Source organism: Rhinolophus sinicus, linkage group LG04 (assembly GCF_036562045.2).
Source record: "Rhinolophus sinicus isolate RSC01 linkage group LG04, ASM3656204v1, whole genome shotgun sequence".
NCBI classification, from domain to species: domain Eukaryota; kingdom Metazoa; phylum Chordata; class Mammalia; order Chiroptera; family Rhinolophidae; genus Rhinolophus; species Rhinolophus sinicus.
In genome coordinates, this window is record NC_133754.1 from 129,876,498 (window position 1) to 129,891,809 (window position 15,312).

At 44.6% G+C, this 15,312-nt stretch overlaps 1 protein-coding gene and 1 long non-coding RNA gene across 13 annotated transcripts in view; one reads left to right on the top strand and one right to left on the bottom strand.

The window, feature by feature from the left end:
* LOC141571115 (uncharacterized) overlaps positions 1–11,630 on the bottom strand; it is a 40,070-nt gene extending 28,440 nt beyond the window's left edge. The window contains exon 1 of the long non-coding RNA XR_012495711.1: positions 10,716–11,630. This is a non-coding gene — a long non-coding RNA (uncharacterized LOC141571115). The remainder of the gene's footprint in view (positions 1–10,715) is intronic.
* The window catches only part of NFIB (nuclear factor I B), a 416,044-nt gene that overhangs the window by 190,691 nt on the left and 210,041 nt on the right, over positions 1–15,312 (top strand). For 5 of the 12 annotated variants that reach the window (XM_019739145.2, XM_019739147.2, XM_019739150.2 and 2 more), the window contains exon 1: positions 13,428–14,572. The exons of 6 other annotated variants lie outside the window; for them this stretch is intronic. In XM_019739145.2, coding sequence (XP_019594704.1) covers positions 14,543–14,572 — 30 coding nt within the window. In that variant the 5' untranslated portion in view covers positions 13,428–14,542. Of the gene's footprint in view, positions 1–13,423; positions 14,573–15,312 lie in introns of those variants that run through there. One more of the 12 variants, XM_019739146.2, reaches the window with a different exon arrangement.

Genomic DNA, 15,312 nt, shown 5'->3' on the forward strand with positions numbered 1-15,312 from the left:
CGTGCGTAGAAGCAAATACTGGATTGGAATATATACAAACAAAACAAATTTTGGGACTATAGGTTGGTGGTGTTTGTATTTTGATAATTGTTCATTTGAAGTGTCTCTACTCTTGTTTGTATAATCCAAAATTTTTTTTTAAGATAATGGTAAAAGAAATATTGAGGGCAGCTCAGGATGGTGCCAGACATGAAGAGAGAGAAGGAGAGTTAGTGATATGTCTTTGAAACGTATTTCTACCCTGACCTCTGTATTTGCTTGTCTTAACTACCCTTAAACAACAGGTTGTTAAAAGAAAGAACTGTTGCAGGCTAGGTAAACCCTATGTGCGTAAAATTTCCCACCTAACACTCCTCCTCCCCCTTTTTTTTTTTTTCCTGTTGTTTATAAAAATACTTCCCATGTCATGAAGAATAATGGTATCAAATGTTTCCCAACTTATAGTTTGGCTTTTGAATATATTATAGGGTTTTCTTTTGTTTTATGTTTCATGAGTGTGTGGGGTGGGATCCCCAGTTACATTTTTCTTTGGTTTCTATCAACAGTTTTTAATTCTACAAACTCACATCACCTACCCATAAAGTGAGCAGAAAACCAAAGGATGTTATTTAGTGTGTTTATCTGAAGGCTTTCAAGATACCCATAGGAAGGTTACTCTTATCTAAAAAAAATTTAGACGAGAATATGAGCACAAAAGAGTTGATGGTCTTGTGGGCCTCAAAAATGTATCCATCCGGGCATGGTAGCACCTACGGGGCACATACTAAGCATGTGATGCATGTTTGTATAAGGATGGCTTCTTCCTCTACTCTCTAAGGTGTACATAGGCTTTCTTAGTTAAGAAATAAACACACAAAATGTGGTTATTTATCTTTTTTTTTTTTTTTTTTTTGGTAGTGGGCAACTGGAAATGATATCCCCATGTTCTAGATAGGCCAAGAAGAATCTTTGACACTATGGACAATTAACCATAGGATGTGGATGCAGGGGGCTTGACATTCACTTTCTTGTTGAAAATGGCCCACTGAGCAAAAGGCAGATGGTTCTTTGCCAGGACTATATAGAAGGATCAGTAGACTGTCTAGCACTTCTTTGCATCCTGTTGCCTCACTAATTTCTGGATTGCCAGAGGCTTCTTTTGTTTTGAAAATGGTTAAAAACGTACCTTGGTGATTCTGTTGTTTTAGAACCCTTACATGTAGTCCAAAATGTCCTGAAATTTTTTTGAGAAACTTGCTTTTTCTTTGCTCAATTTAATAATCACTATAGTGAAATTCATTCAACTCTATTGTTTTCTTTTTATGGGCTTTTTGATGGTTAAAATTCCAAAGGTATATAAACATGTGAGTAAGTAAGATATGAAGATTTCATTGCTTATAGTTTTTTCGAGAAAGTCTTAAAAATATAAGTAGGCTAAGAAAAGTTAGTACTTCAAATTTTCACATTGAGAATTCATAACAATCAAAGATAAAATTTTTATTGAGGCTGAGAGACATCCTTGATTTATCACCATTCATTCATTCAGAGACCAGATTTTTCACACATTGAGTCATAACTAGAGGCTTTTTTTTTTTTTTTTTTTCGGTAAACCACCTTAACCTGCTCTTAAAAACCTCTGGTTCATGGGTTCATGTACAAAATGAGCCTGAGTCTGTCTCTATTTAGCCTGTGAAATTTAACAAGACCATAGCCTGGGGTTCGTGAGGCTGTGAGCCATACCACCATCTCGGGTTTTTGATGACACCACAAACCACTTGAGATTTATTATGTTAGCAGATGTCATCAGTTATATGTGTGCACAGGTGCAGCATGAAGTTAGTGAAAGAAGGAACACTTGTGTGTACATTTATTTTTGTACCCATAGTCTCAATGGTTAGAAAATGACCCGGTGTGCCTGTCCTGGGCAGTGTGGAGTTTCGATTGCATTGTAAGGGCCTATCTCTGGTAAGCTCTCCAAGTCTCTTCCACAGATATAATTCTGTATGATGAGCAACTATGTCTTGTAGGAAAGACACTGTGTTTGTTTTTCACAATCAGTGTCTAAAAAAGAGGCATAACGAATCATGGCTAAAGACTGCTATAACCAATGAGAAACAAAAGTAGTTAACAGAGGTCCTTCTTTATACTTGGGTATTCCTCTTACACAACAATATACTACGTGTGCATTCTCCCCTCAATAAAAGTTGTATGGAGACGGCTGTCATCTACTGAACTCCAACAAAATGCCAAAAGTTGGCACTTTATAAATGTCCTAGGTTAATCCTCTCTAAATATTTTTAAATTATTAAGACATAATTGAAACTACTTCCCAGAAGCAATATGAAATAAGAATGTTTACACTGGTTTATATTATGTATTTTTTAAATTCTAAAAAGTAATTTTCGAATTGTTTTAAAAGATGGTGTGTTTTTTTTTTTTGGTACTGAGTCTGAAATATTCTACTATCATTATTATACACATTAAATTTGCACAATGCTGGCATAATAATGGACTAAATATAATACTCCAATAAACTAGCGTGTACTCTTTAATAATAAAAAAATAATAGAAATAAAAACACACTTCCTGTATTTTTGAGAAATAGAGAAGATAAAATAAACACCTTTGGAGTAATGACTGAAAATTACTGGTTTAAATGGGGTAAAGGAATTACTTCAATTATGACAAAGCATTGTAATAGTGTGTGCCTTTTAGAAATAATTATATAGTGATTATTCTCAAAGATAAACATACGCAGATGTTGCTAGTACATTTTTAAAAATTCTTAATTTGAAGAAAACATACAGAAACTGCATTACCAGTCAGTTGGCTTTAGGAAGAACCAGAAAATCTAAAGTGTCAGTGTACTCGCGAATTTTCTAGTAAGTTCTAAGGAATGAATTGCGCCTGCAACTGAAGGCAGAAAAAAATTAGCTTTTCTACTGGAATCGCTTCAGTTGGTGTGTCCAGGGGCCGAAATGCCTAAGTAATGTTGGACAGTCCTTATTTTTTAAAAAATGAATAGTTATAATTTCTAAAAAGATTAGTATAAAAATATATTGGGCCTTAATTTCTATGAAAGGCTTTCAACCAAGATAATTTTAATTTTAAAAAAGCATCTTTTAAAACACTTCCTAGTTTCTACATATTTATTTACATGACAAAATATGAAAACCAGAAAAATCAACCGATGTAGATTAGAATATCATGATCATTACCCAACTAAAAGATTTAAGAGCAACAACCCTTTGAGGTGACCACTAATTAGTGAGACCGATTTCTGTAAGACATGATTGAAAATTACCCTCTTTATTTTATAAACCTCAGATATCATTTAATTATGATATATGTACATATTTGACAGACAAGAGTGATCATATAAGAATAAATATTCTTGAAGCATCGCATGTCAAAAGAAACTAATGACATGCAAATAAAAAAAGATAATCTATGAAAGTCTGAACATAACATACCGTACAATGGTACATTCTATTATCAAATGATATGCTTAGGAAGAAATCCTCTGACAGGTGACACTAAATCTAGATTCATCCACGTCATCTCTAGAAGCAGAGGAAATCCTTTCTTTTTCCCTTTCATATTCCTTTTCCCATTTTATGTTTAGGATATTTCCTAAACAAAACTGGATTCTCTCTGTAATGTCATTTCTTCTCTGCAAGAAGTAGATGTTGGGAAGGATTGGTAACACTGCTATGGACTTCAAATAAGAGACAAGACTTTCTGAGGCATACTTAACAAAAGTTTAGAATTTGATAACACTGCCCATTTAAACACTCTCTCCCACCCTAATTTTTAAAAATCTAGCTGCATTGAATTTTCATATTTTATATTTGTTTCCATAGTGCTAAATGTGATTTACTTAACCATGAAACTACTGTTAGGAAATCCTATAATGGAAACAGATCTGTTTGTTACCCACTAGAATTGACTGTCTGGGTAGACTGAATTATAGCTACACTAGCTGAGTGGTTAAAATTACCTAACTTGGAACAAGATAGATGTTAAAATTTGATTTTCCTTGGGAAGGTAGAGCTGAGTTTGGAGATACATACCTGTGTGTACGTGTATCCTCATCCTTCATCTCCCTTCCCAAAGCTATATAAATACATACTGTGTTAGTTTTTCTTGGAAAGGAAATTGAGAACTGTTCAACCTTAGGTTTAATAACCCGTTTTTAAGTTTGGCATTTCCTAAAATCCAATTGGATCAATCTAATTTTTAGTTTTCCACTTATTATCATTGAAAATAGATGTGTATATTTTTCACATACATAGCCAAACATCTATATAATGTGTATACTTGTATATATATGTGTGTGCAGGAGAAAAAAAAACACATTTTTTTTTTGTAATGAGACACAAAATGTCTTCTTTGTATTAGAATGTGCATTGTAGGAACTAATAAACTGAACGTTGTTTAAGTTCTCTTGGACTTTGAGGGTAAACATAATTGGGATTAGAATACTGTCACGCTCACATTTAGTAGAAAGATAAGAACAATTCATCGGGAGTTATTCCGGTCCCATTGGTAATCACATAATTGAGTAGGGTTTTTAGAGGATATTTGAAGCTATTGTTGTCTGTTATGCAATTACATAATTAGTCAGGATCTCTGTAATAAAATCTTTTCTAAACACACGTGGGTTAGTACTAAGTAAATTTAGGGCTACTGTTATATTTTTACTTTTAATATTTCAATTTAAAATCAGAATTATATAACTACTTAGATTAACTGTTAAGCATTACTTTACCACACTACAACTGCTTAAAAAGAAAACAGATTATTAAAAAACTTGAGTAGAAAAACTATACATATTTAACTTTAAAAAATATTAATCAAAATTGCTTTATGAACATTAACTCACTACCAAATCTCACCTAGAGTGCTTACTTCTGGGGACCCAGGGGTTGTATATGTCTTTGGTGTTATTTCTTCCACCTACCCCTAAACTACTGACATTCACATGGATGTGTATACATAGAAATCAAAAGTGATCTTTCTGATAGTTTTATCTTAATGATAACTCTACGCGGTGAGGAACATTTCAGAACTCCTTTTACATGGAAACATACGTGGCCTTGAGAAGTTGACCGAGCAACGTGGCGGGAAGTAGGGAAGTCACACCAATTTCGTGGTCACTGTTGTTCTCTCGCAGAGCCGTGCGCGGCTGTTCCGCCCCGCTCCCCTTTCCCCACGCCCGCCGGGAGGCCCCTCCACCGCCGCAGCACAAAGGCGCGCGGAGCCCGCGACCCGGCAGACGGGCGGCGCCTCCCTCCTCACCCGCCCTCGCGCGCTCGGGCCCCACCCGGGCAGCACAAAGACCAGACCCGCCACTCGCGAGGGCCGCCCGCGCAGCGCAAGCTGCCACACCCACTCGGGCCGGTTCCCGCCTCCGCCGCTGCGGGCGCCCTGATGAATATGCATAGCTGGGCGCCCCTCCCCGGCTCCTCCTTTTGGTTTTCTTCCCGCCGCCAGGCGGAAACGAAGAGCCGCGCTTCCCGCGCGCCCCGGCGGGCTGGGGCGGGGCGAGGCAGGGCGGTCGGCGAGCGGGAGAAAGAGAAAAAGCCAGGGAGGCGGCGGCGGCCGGAGCGCGGGCCGGGTGCGGAAAGGGTGCGCGGGTGGGTGGTGATTTCTGGGCAGCCCTGTCGCCAGCCAGGCCAATCCAAGGGCGGAGAAGGGGCGAGCGCGCAACCCCGAGTCCGCGCAGGCTGCAACCGTCCAGAGCCCCGAGCCCGGGCGGAGAGAAGCAGCCCCCACCTCTAGAGCAATCCTGCTAAAACAACAATAAAACCCACCAAACACACACACACACACACACACACACACACACACACACACACACACGCACGCTGGCGCGGTCTCTGTCGCTCGCTCTCTCAACGGCTTCAAGTGAACCACGAGAAACAGTCTTCTGCAAGTGAGAGGAAGGAAAACTGGAAGTCCACACCGACTGAGAGACTGACTGCCTGCTTTTAGATTTGATTTTTACCGCCTTTTCTTCTGGGGTCAAGAATTGTGGCATTACAGAAACAATCATTTAAAAAATAAAAGACTACTCCCGGATTGATTTTTTTTTTTTTTTTTTTTGTTAAACTAAACACAAAACGACACCAAAAACAACCGTTGAGAAAATCCACAAATCTGTACCTGAGATACGTGAAGTGACCGGCCCAGGGTTCTGTTACAGATTCAAGATCTCTTATTTAATGCAATACAGTACGATGGTATGTGGCTTTGAAATGATGGGGGTTTTTTGCCTGTCTTACTCGTTCCTTGCACCCCCCCTCCACCCCAGACAGATATTTTCCTGTTTGTGCATTGTAAAGCGACTGTTTACCCAAATGTTATTTCTGCTTCACAGGTTGAGCTATAGTGCTAGATTTCCAATCCTAATGTAAATATGTAATTTTTTTTTCAGCTTTGGCAACTTTATGTGTCACACTTTTATGGCGGGAATCAATGGGATCACATTGAGTCCAAACGGTGTGAAATGCAGTATTTTTTACCTGCTTCAACTCCCTACTTCTTCCTCCCCCCAATGTTGAGAAAACTTACTGTACAAATGATAACTTTAGTTTATGTTGTAGCCCATTCTCTCTTTTTTCCAGCATTTTTTTCTAGACTTTAAGGTGAATATGCACAGTTTGTTATATGTTCTCATTTAAAAGTGCATTGTTTAAGTGACGGAAGCACTATTTAGCGTTGATTGATGTGTTGGAATTTTTTAAATTAATATTCATTGCAAAGCAGGATTTGATTGTTAGTCCTCCTCCTCCTGCTCCCCCCCCCAAAAAAAAAAAAAGATTATGATGGATTTCTTCCCGCTCCTGGTAAAACTTTTTTTTTTTCAGCCCTGCTGTTTTTGCTCTAGGATTGTTTACCCCCCTCTGTCTAAGTCTGTGTGTGCGTGTGTGCGTGTGTGTCTGTCTCCCTTTTCCCTTGTCCTCTGTTCGCCAGTTCGTCTGGGACACATTTTAATGCACAATATCCCATCCATTAACTTGTGGTTGAATGCAGAGTGTGTGAGGACTTGGCAGCTTTCAGGTTGAAGGGGGCGGGGAAGCCAGTTTCGACTTTGACACAAGATGCCGAAGTGGCGTGATTGGAATTATTATTAGGGCTGTGAACATGGCCATCTTCTCCTCGGGTTAGAAGAACTGCCATTGAACTTGAGACAGGACAGACAAGATCTCCAAGTTCCCTCCTCCTCCCCACTAAGTACAGTAGCTGGCAGGGAAAAGGCGCCAAAATACACAAGATTAACTCTATCTTTCTTTGAATGGATCTTCTAGCACCATCCTTTGTAATTTTAATTTTCCAACTGGCGGGAAAAAGTTAACTTTTGAACTCATACTTGAACAGACATTTAAATCAGCCCTAAAATGGAATAAATCCAGAAAGCCATACACGCATGCTTATGTGGTTAGAAAAGAATGCACGTGTAAATAAGCAGGATACATGTGTGTATCTGACTGGGGAGTTCAAGATTTAATCAAAATCAGAATTCGTGTGACTTTGGAATACATTTACTGTATGGAGGAGAGCACTGTGAGGGAGAAGAAGCTGACCTTTAAGCAGCCTAAGTAAAAACTGCAAAGAGTTGTGAAACACAAAACGTTGTGGTTTCCAGTTTTACATTTGAGGTTTGATGTTTTCATTTAATGGTATGAGAGATGGGGAAAGCTCCAGCGCTGAAAAGTCCCTATTAAATCATACGTGGGCAAAGGTCAAGCACTCCAACTCACTGATACAATATACTGCAGATTCCTGCCTAACTGATGGGGAGCACAGGAAAAAGCGCTTGGGCAATAAAAGTATTAGAAGGGTAATTATCGTCCGTGGTTGGGACTGCATTCTTGTGCACTGGGAAAAGGTTTTTACTGGTCTCGATGAATTTTAAAGCTGAGTATTGTTGAAAGCTGTTTTAATAGGAAATTGATTAGCTGAGTGTTTCATACAATAAATGGTGACAGTTTCATTGTTTGATGTCCAAAATAAATTCTTTTTATTCTTTAGCAGACATTGGCATCCATTTAATTTTAATATGGTCAGACTGAGCAACAGCATAATTATGAATGAATGTGATGTCACAAACATTTGTAACTTTGCTTTTGGACTTTGTGACATCATACAATCTGACAATATTATTACTTTGAAATTTATTAATTTACTGGGTTAAAACATTTCACATACATTTCAGAGATAAAGTTCATTGAACATATATTTTGTATAGGCCCAACTGTTTGTCTTTTCTCTTTGTAATCATGCAAGTGTTTGCCAAATTTCAATTTGAAAGTTAAAATGAACAATTCTGTTATTATGCATTGTTTTGATTTTCAAGTAGAATGGCAGTTTTCAAGGGAAGAATTAGAGAAAGGGCTGCAGAAAGTTTGAATGGATTCACAATGGACTTTCTACCCCTAATACAGAATGTAACCACTACTTGACCATCTTGGATAAAGTTTTCTAAACATCTCTTTAAAACTGATCTGTTTTTATGTCACAAAGACAAATGCAGATGGGTAGCAAAAACCAGTTTACACACAGAAATAAAATGATAGTATAGTTTTAAAGTTCAGCTATTTTGAGAAAAGGACAATAACTACAACTCAGTATGAGCAGAGAAGAGACTGTGTGGGTGTATGTAACTTTTGAAGTATTGTGAGTGAAGCAAGGCAATTATTACTGTGATTTTAAAAGTTTAAAATAAATCATGCAAAAGTTACAGGGCAACTGCTGATTTTGTAATCCCAGAAGCAAATGCCTTCAGAAGTTGGGAATCTCTGTTGATGAACAGGCCTCATCTCTGTAGAGAAGTGGAAACCAGCTAATCTTAATAGAGGAATCTGGCCCTGTTTGTGTTACGATTCAGTTGTAGCTTGTAAGTGTGCCTGAAATGTTGGCACACTTAGTGGGACACTATTTTTTTTTTTTTTTAACAATCGAGTACAGGCATTTCAGCAGCAACATTATTAACAGCGTCATTTCTCTCATTTAGTTTTGTCCTCAGGGGACACCAAACAGCTCCCAGAGGAAGGAAAAAAAAAAAGTCCATGGTTATTTATTCGTTTCAGTGAAAGGCAAAGCCCTGACAGTGGTAGGTGGGGCGGCGAACTGGTTGTGAGTTTTCTAGTTGGGGGAAAATTACTACCCTAACTTAACACTAGTAGTTTAAGGGCTGTGAGATCTGGGCATGATTTTGCAATTCCCATGAAGTACAGGCAATTTCAGTACTTGTTGGTTGTTTATATATACGTTTTTGAGAGGATTTTTGGTATTCCTGCTTGTGTATATAAAATTGTGTTTTCCAGGCTACACGTATGCTTTTTTGTGGTTCATTTGAAAGAAGGAAAGGTCCCTGGGCATGATGCAGTGGATACTTGCAGTTTCGCAGGCCTGTTTCCTGGGGTCAGAAGGTCATCTGTCTCTTTTGTATTTAGTTTTAAAATATTGATATTGGCGATGAAGCCAGGGTGTGTGGAATTGTCGAGCTGCCCCTCAAATCACATGCAAGAGCTAAAAAAAAAAAAAGAAAATCATCTGATATATTGAAAATGACAGCTTTGTTAAGCTTCAAGAAACCTTTCCCTAAACTCCATAGGATTTGCAACCTGTCATTGAGTTTCCTTAGAAGGGAGAAGGTCAAAAGAAAATCAATATTAGAAGATACTTGAAATGTCAAGCTCCTCTCTGGAGGTTAGTGAAAGGCTCGAATTGGGTAACACTGCTTAATTTTTCAAATTATACAATTGAGTTTTGAAAAATCCAATCACCTAAAACACTGGCATTCCTTCTTGAAATCAATAAACTATCTGTCAGAAAATAAACTCTCCCCCCACCATCACGTGGCAGGGAATAAATGATCTAGGGAGGAAATCTTTAGGAATTCTGAAATATCAGATTTTCCTGTTGCTGCAGGAGTCTTTCATTTTTTTCTAGCTCCTCAATTTAGCTTTCGGGATAAATGAAATCGGCCTGTCATACCAGTGTTTTAACCCTTCCACCAGTGTAGGAGAGAGAGAAGAAAGAGTTTAAGAGAAGTTAAGTACCAAAGCGTAAGAAGTGGTTAGCCCATTTTGATAGCAATAGAAGCTTTTCAGAGATACTTTAAAGCCACTCTTAATACCATGGCACAGACATGCTGGAAAAAAAGGGGAAGTGAATAAAATGTATATACTTTCTCACTTTCTCCTCTCAACTCTTCTACTGGGGATTAAAAGATTGGTATTTCTCAAACCAAAGATAGTGGACAAGTGTACTGAGAGAAGCCAGCTGTCCCGCACACCCAAATCTACCGGTCCCTCTTTACAAAGGGCTCTCTTGGAGTTCAACCTGGGAAGGCTTGCAGTGACCTTGGCATTGGCAGGACAAAATGCAGTGTTTTGGGGGGTGTCAGCCACCCTGCCTATGGCTCTAAGGCCTGAGATGACAGTCAAAGCCATACAAACTGAGCACCCAACCCCATAAGCGCTTCAGGATGTCTCTGTTGCTCATTCTTCCTCCCTATTGGTTTTCCTCATCTCACCATTGCTCTTTTCCCATTTTCCTTTTTCTTGGGAAAAAATCAAACCCCCAAACTACCAAGCATCCTCCATGCCCATCAAACTGTATCCAACCATAAGTACCCTACAAACATGGAGCAGCTGAAAGAGATTAGAACCCCTAAGTGATAGGCCTGGGAGGCCCCAGACATTTTCACTTCTCTGGGGTCTTACCTGGGTCTGTCGCTGCTTCTTCATTCCTGGTGCTGCTGCAGCTTTTGTGGGCTCTTCTGTGTAATGGCTGTCAATTTTTCGTTTTTTTAAGCTTGTGAGAAACTTTTGGATGCAACCTAGTTTTTGGTGGCAAAAGGAAATGGTTTCTGTTGGTAAGGGAAACTAATAAGGGAGGGGGGACAGCATGTCTGCAGACACTTGCCCAAGGCTCAGCACTGGGCCTCTTTTGCCAGGGGACAACGGCTGGTTCTGGGATCTCTGGCTTGAAAGGAGTGCTCTCAGGGTGCCAGGATTTCACTGGGGGGGTGGTGAGGTGGGAGGGAAGAAGGAGGGAGGGAGGAAAAGAGAGATGGGCACTCCATTTTTAAAGAGACCCTGAAATAATGGCTTCTGTGAGAGTCCAGGCATTCAAAGAGGTGTGTTCAAGGACATAAGTACATTTGTGCCAAGGGGAATGTCTTTTATGGTAAATTAACTCCGGTTAAATTGAATATTTGTTCAAAGGGAAACTCTAGTAGTTAAAGCTGGTATTATCAGTAGCGCTTCCCCGCCCCCCTCCCCTATGACGGTGAGAAAAGGGATGCAGAGTAATGCACAATACAAAGTGATGCTTTGTGATTTTTTTAAAATTTGAGATTGTCTGAACATTTCTGAGAGAGAAATGAGTATTTATTTGTTTTAACCTTGACTGTCTCTTCATTTATTTCATCTATAAAGACGGTCAACTTTATCCCGGCTTTTCAAAAAGAAAAAATGACATACACAAAGGAAATTAACGTTGTTAGAACGCTGACGAGAGGCTCTGCGTCCAGGAGAGCAGGGAAGCTGCTCCCAGTGGTGTGTGCCCTAAAGGGTTAACTTGGGGGAGTTCTCGAAATTTCCCCAACTTTACCTGTCTTCCTAGATCCACCGCCCTCCTCTCCCAGGCCTCCTCAACTCCCCAACCCCCTTAACTCCCCAACCCCCCAGCGCCTTTCTTCTTTGGGCTCCAGGTTTACCGGGGCTGCAGCTGGTAGACTTGGCAAGCTCGCCTCATTAAGAGCGCTCTTTGAAAACGGACTGTGTTTGAGCATTTCCCTAATGAGGACAGGACGGGGTTAAAAAGTGACCATTTCATGGTTGACTTGAACCTGCCTATTTTTCTTGATGTGTCGTTGTGAAATGCTTGATGTGGATAACTCCCACTTGCTGAAGGAAAAAGTCACTGGTTCCTTCGGGTCCGCGAAGGGGAGTGAAGGGGGGAGGTGGTGGACAGAAGCCCGAGAGGTCGAGAGAGAGAGAGAGGAGAAAGTTGGAGGAAAAATCGGGAGGGAGGTAAAGAGGATAAGAGGAAAGGGGAATCGAGGGGAAAGCCTCGAAACACCCCAACAGCACAGTTGGAAGCGGGGGCAGCCCGCCCTGGGGCTGAGGCAGCCTAGTCCCCTTCGCGGCTCCAGCCGCCCCCTCAGCTAGGTAGACGCGGAGTCCCTGGCATTTACTTTTCCTGTCTCCATTGTCTGGACAGCCTTTGCTTCTACCTCTTTCCCACCCACTCCTTGCCGAAAAACGGAATTTGGGGGGCGGTGTGTGTGTGTGTGTGTCCGTGCGCGCCAGAGAGCGTGTGCGTGGATAGAAAGGGTGCAAGGCAAACCTCCTCCCTCAAAAGACCCGAAATCAAGTTCATTCACTCGGGGCCTGCAGCTCGCAACCAGAGTGGGGGCGGGCCCTCGGCGCCGGAGCGAAGCGGGTGCAGCAGCCTCTGCAGGGCTGTAACAGCACACGCACCCCGCTCGCGCGCGTGCCCGCCTGCCCGCCCGCCCCGCAATCCGGGGCGCGCCGCGGCCCCGCCCAGTTTACACCGCGGCGGGGAGGGAGGTGCTTTCTGCCGGCGCCCCGGACCCCAGGGGTGGGGGTGGGGATTGGGAGCGAGCCAGCGGGGCTGCAGGAGGAGGAGAGCGGAGCGGGCCGCGGGAGGAGGAGGAGGAGGGAGCAGGAGGCGGCGGTGACGGCCGCTCGGCCCGGTCCTGCCACTCCGAGCAGGGCCACGTGCATGGGGCACCCCCAGGGAGGGCGGCAAACCGCGGCGAAGCGCTGCACGCCGCTTCTGCGGAGCTGCCCCGGAGCGCAGGCTCGGCGGACCCCGCCCCCCATACGCGCCCGCGCGCCCCAACTACTTGAGCCCAAGTTCGCTCAGGCCCCCGCCTCTTCAGCCTCCCCCTCCTCCCGTCAACCGGCGGGCTTGGTGGACAGCGCCCGCCCCGGGTGCGAGAGTCGGCGCCCCAGCCTGGGCCCCGGGGCGGCCTGGGTGTGAGGGAATTTTCCATTCGTTCCTTTCTCGGGCCCGGACCCGCTCAGTGTTTCTCCCACTTGGATGTTCCCGCGGCTTAAAGAGTCCGCAGCGAGCACCGAAATACCTCTTCCAGGGCGGGTTTTCAGGGGTGTGTATGTGTGTGTGTGGTGGTGTGGGGAGGGTGTGGGACTTGCCCAAAGGGCGGAAAGATCTATTTTAAAAGAAAGAAAGAAAAAAAACACCTCATGGTTTTGTTGCACTGGTATGAGACGAGAGAGAGAGGGGAGAGAGAGAGAGAGAGAGAGAGAGAGAGAGAGAGAGAGGCCGGAGGAGGAGGAGGAGGAGGAGGAGGAGGAGGAGGAAGGTGGGGGGCGGGGGGTGTGGAGAGGCTGGTGCAAAAGGAATGCGCGTTTGCAGGAGGAGGAGTAAAGCGATGATTGTGTAATTAAATAATAAAACAATCCTTAAGTCTGATTTGGAGAGAGCTCGAGCGGGGTCCAGAGGGTGGAACCGGTGAATTTTTCAACTTCCAAGTTTTGCAAGGAAAGAAAGCGAGAGAGAGGGAGGGGAAAAAAGAGCCCAGAGCAGAAAAGAGGAGTTTGGAGCCTAGCGGGAGAGCGCGATTTATCGTTTGGGATTTTGCAGGAGCTCGTTCCGATCTCCCTGGGCTCTGGGCGGCGGCGGCGGCGGCAGCAGCAGCGGCAGCGGCAGCAGCAGCGGCAGCAGCCTCGCTCGGCCGGGTCAGACGCGGGGCGAGGCGGGCGGCCGGGCGTGGAGGAGCCGGCGCCGGCAGCGGCGGCTGCAGCAAGGGACTGCGCGCTGGGAGCCTCTTCCGCCCGGGAGACCGGCGCTCGCGCCCCCTCCCTCACCCCGGCCTCTCCCTTCTCCCTCACCCCACCCCGCCCCCACCCCGGCCCTCTCCCGCGCGCGCCCCGCCACCCGCGCGCACTCGCTCACGCTCCCCCTCGCGCACACACATGGTCGGCTCGCGGCAAAGTTTCGCCTGCGATCGCCTCTCCGGGATCCTGCCGCAGTGCTCCGGACTGTAACCTTGAACTTTCCCAGTGCGGTGACACATTCTCTTCGCTCTCCCTCCTGCTCTCTCTCCTGCACCCCCCTCCCCGCCTTTTTTAAAAAAAGCATTTCACCACCAACCACCACCCCAAGCCAATCCACACCGAACCTTTGCGCACCCCCTGGCCCCCAACAACAACTACAAAACAGAAAACAAATCCCCAAACCCAGGCGAAAGGCAGCCCACACCGGCAGCGGCGACGGCGGCGGCCTCGGCGAGCACGGCCAGCGCGCTCGGACTGCAAGAGGGTTAAAAGTGTAGATTGGATTTCACCCCGGGAAATCTAGCACGCCGAGTGAACTTGAATCTTTGGCTATTTAAGGAGGACTGGGTTTGTTGTGAAGTTGCGGTGATCCAGCGCAGAGCCCCGTCCTGATTGATCGCGTCGCGGGGCTCCGACAACTGTAAAATGAATAGATGAAATTCTTGCTTCTCGAAGATTTTCTTGGGCATCTCCGGGAAAGTGCGTTTTAAGGCGAAGTCATGATGTATTCTCCCATCTGTCTCACTCAGGTACATGTCTCGGTCGCTCTCGAGTTTTCTCTCTAGCCCGAAATGCCTTTGTTTTGTTTGGTTGCTCTAGTCTGCAGCTTTAGTTAACCTCCGCACACCCCGGTCCCTCGAAGAAGTGGCCCAGAGTTGCGGTGGGATTTGCGGTGCGGCGTGGAAGCCGACGCGCGGCCCCTAGCCCACGGCCAGTGCGCACAGCCAGCCCTGCGCCCTGGGCACGGAGAGCGGGCGCCCGCGTGCTGCCGGAGCGGCTGGGCCGGGCGAGGCCGCCGAGGGTGGGCAGGGCCCGGGCCCGCGAGGGCTAGCCCCGGGTGGCCCCGAGAGTACCTCCTTCAGCGTGCTGCCCCTGCCCAAGGTGTCCACCACCCCTCTCGTTTGATCGCGCGCGCGCTGAGGCAGACTCCGGCTTTAGAGGAGCTTTAGGGGGGACTCAGCCCTTGTAAACAACCAGTGAACTTGGGCGAGGGGACTCTAGCACGAGTCCTTGTGGGCGCCTCTGGACTCCGCTGCAGGCAGTGGGCGGGCGAGGAGGCAATTCGGCGGTTGTGGTCCGGGGACCCATTCCTTTGCTTAATTTGAGGATCCGAAACTCGTCCTTCGTGATCCGCACTTTGAGGTTTCCAGTGATCGCACCACGAAGGCGGTCTTGACGTTGACACCAGTTAGTTGGTTGTGGTGAAAGTGAAGGACTTTGAGAAGAACATGTTCATTTTGTGGAGACCTGTTTCTTTGACGATATTTAG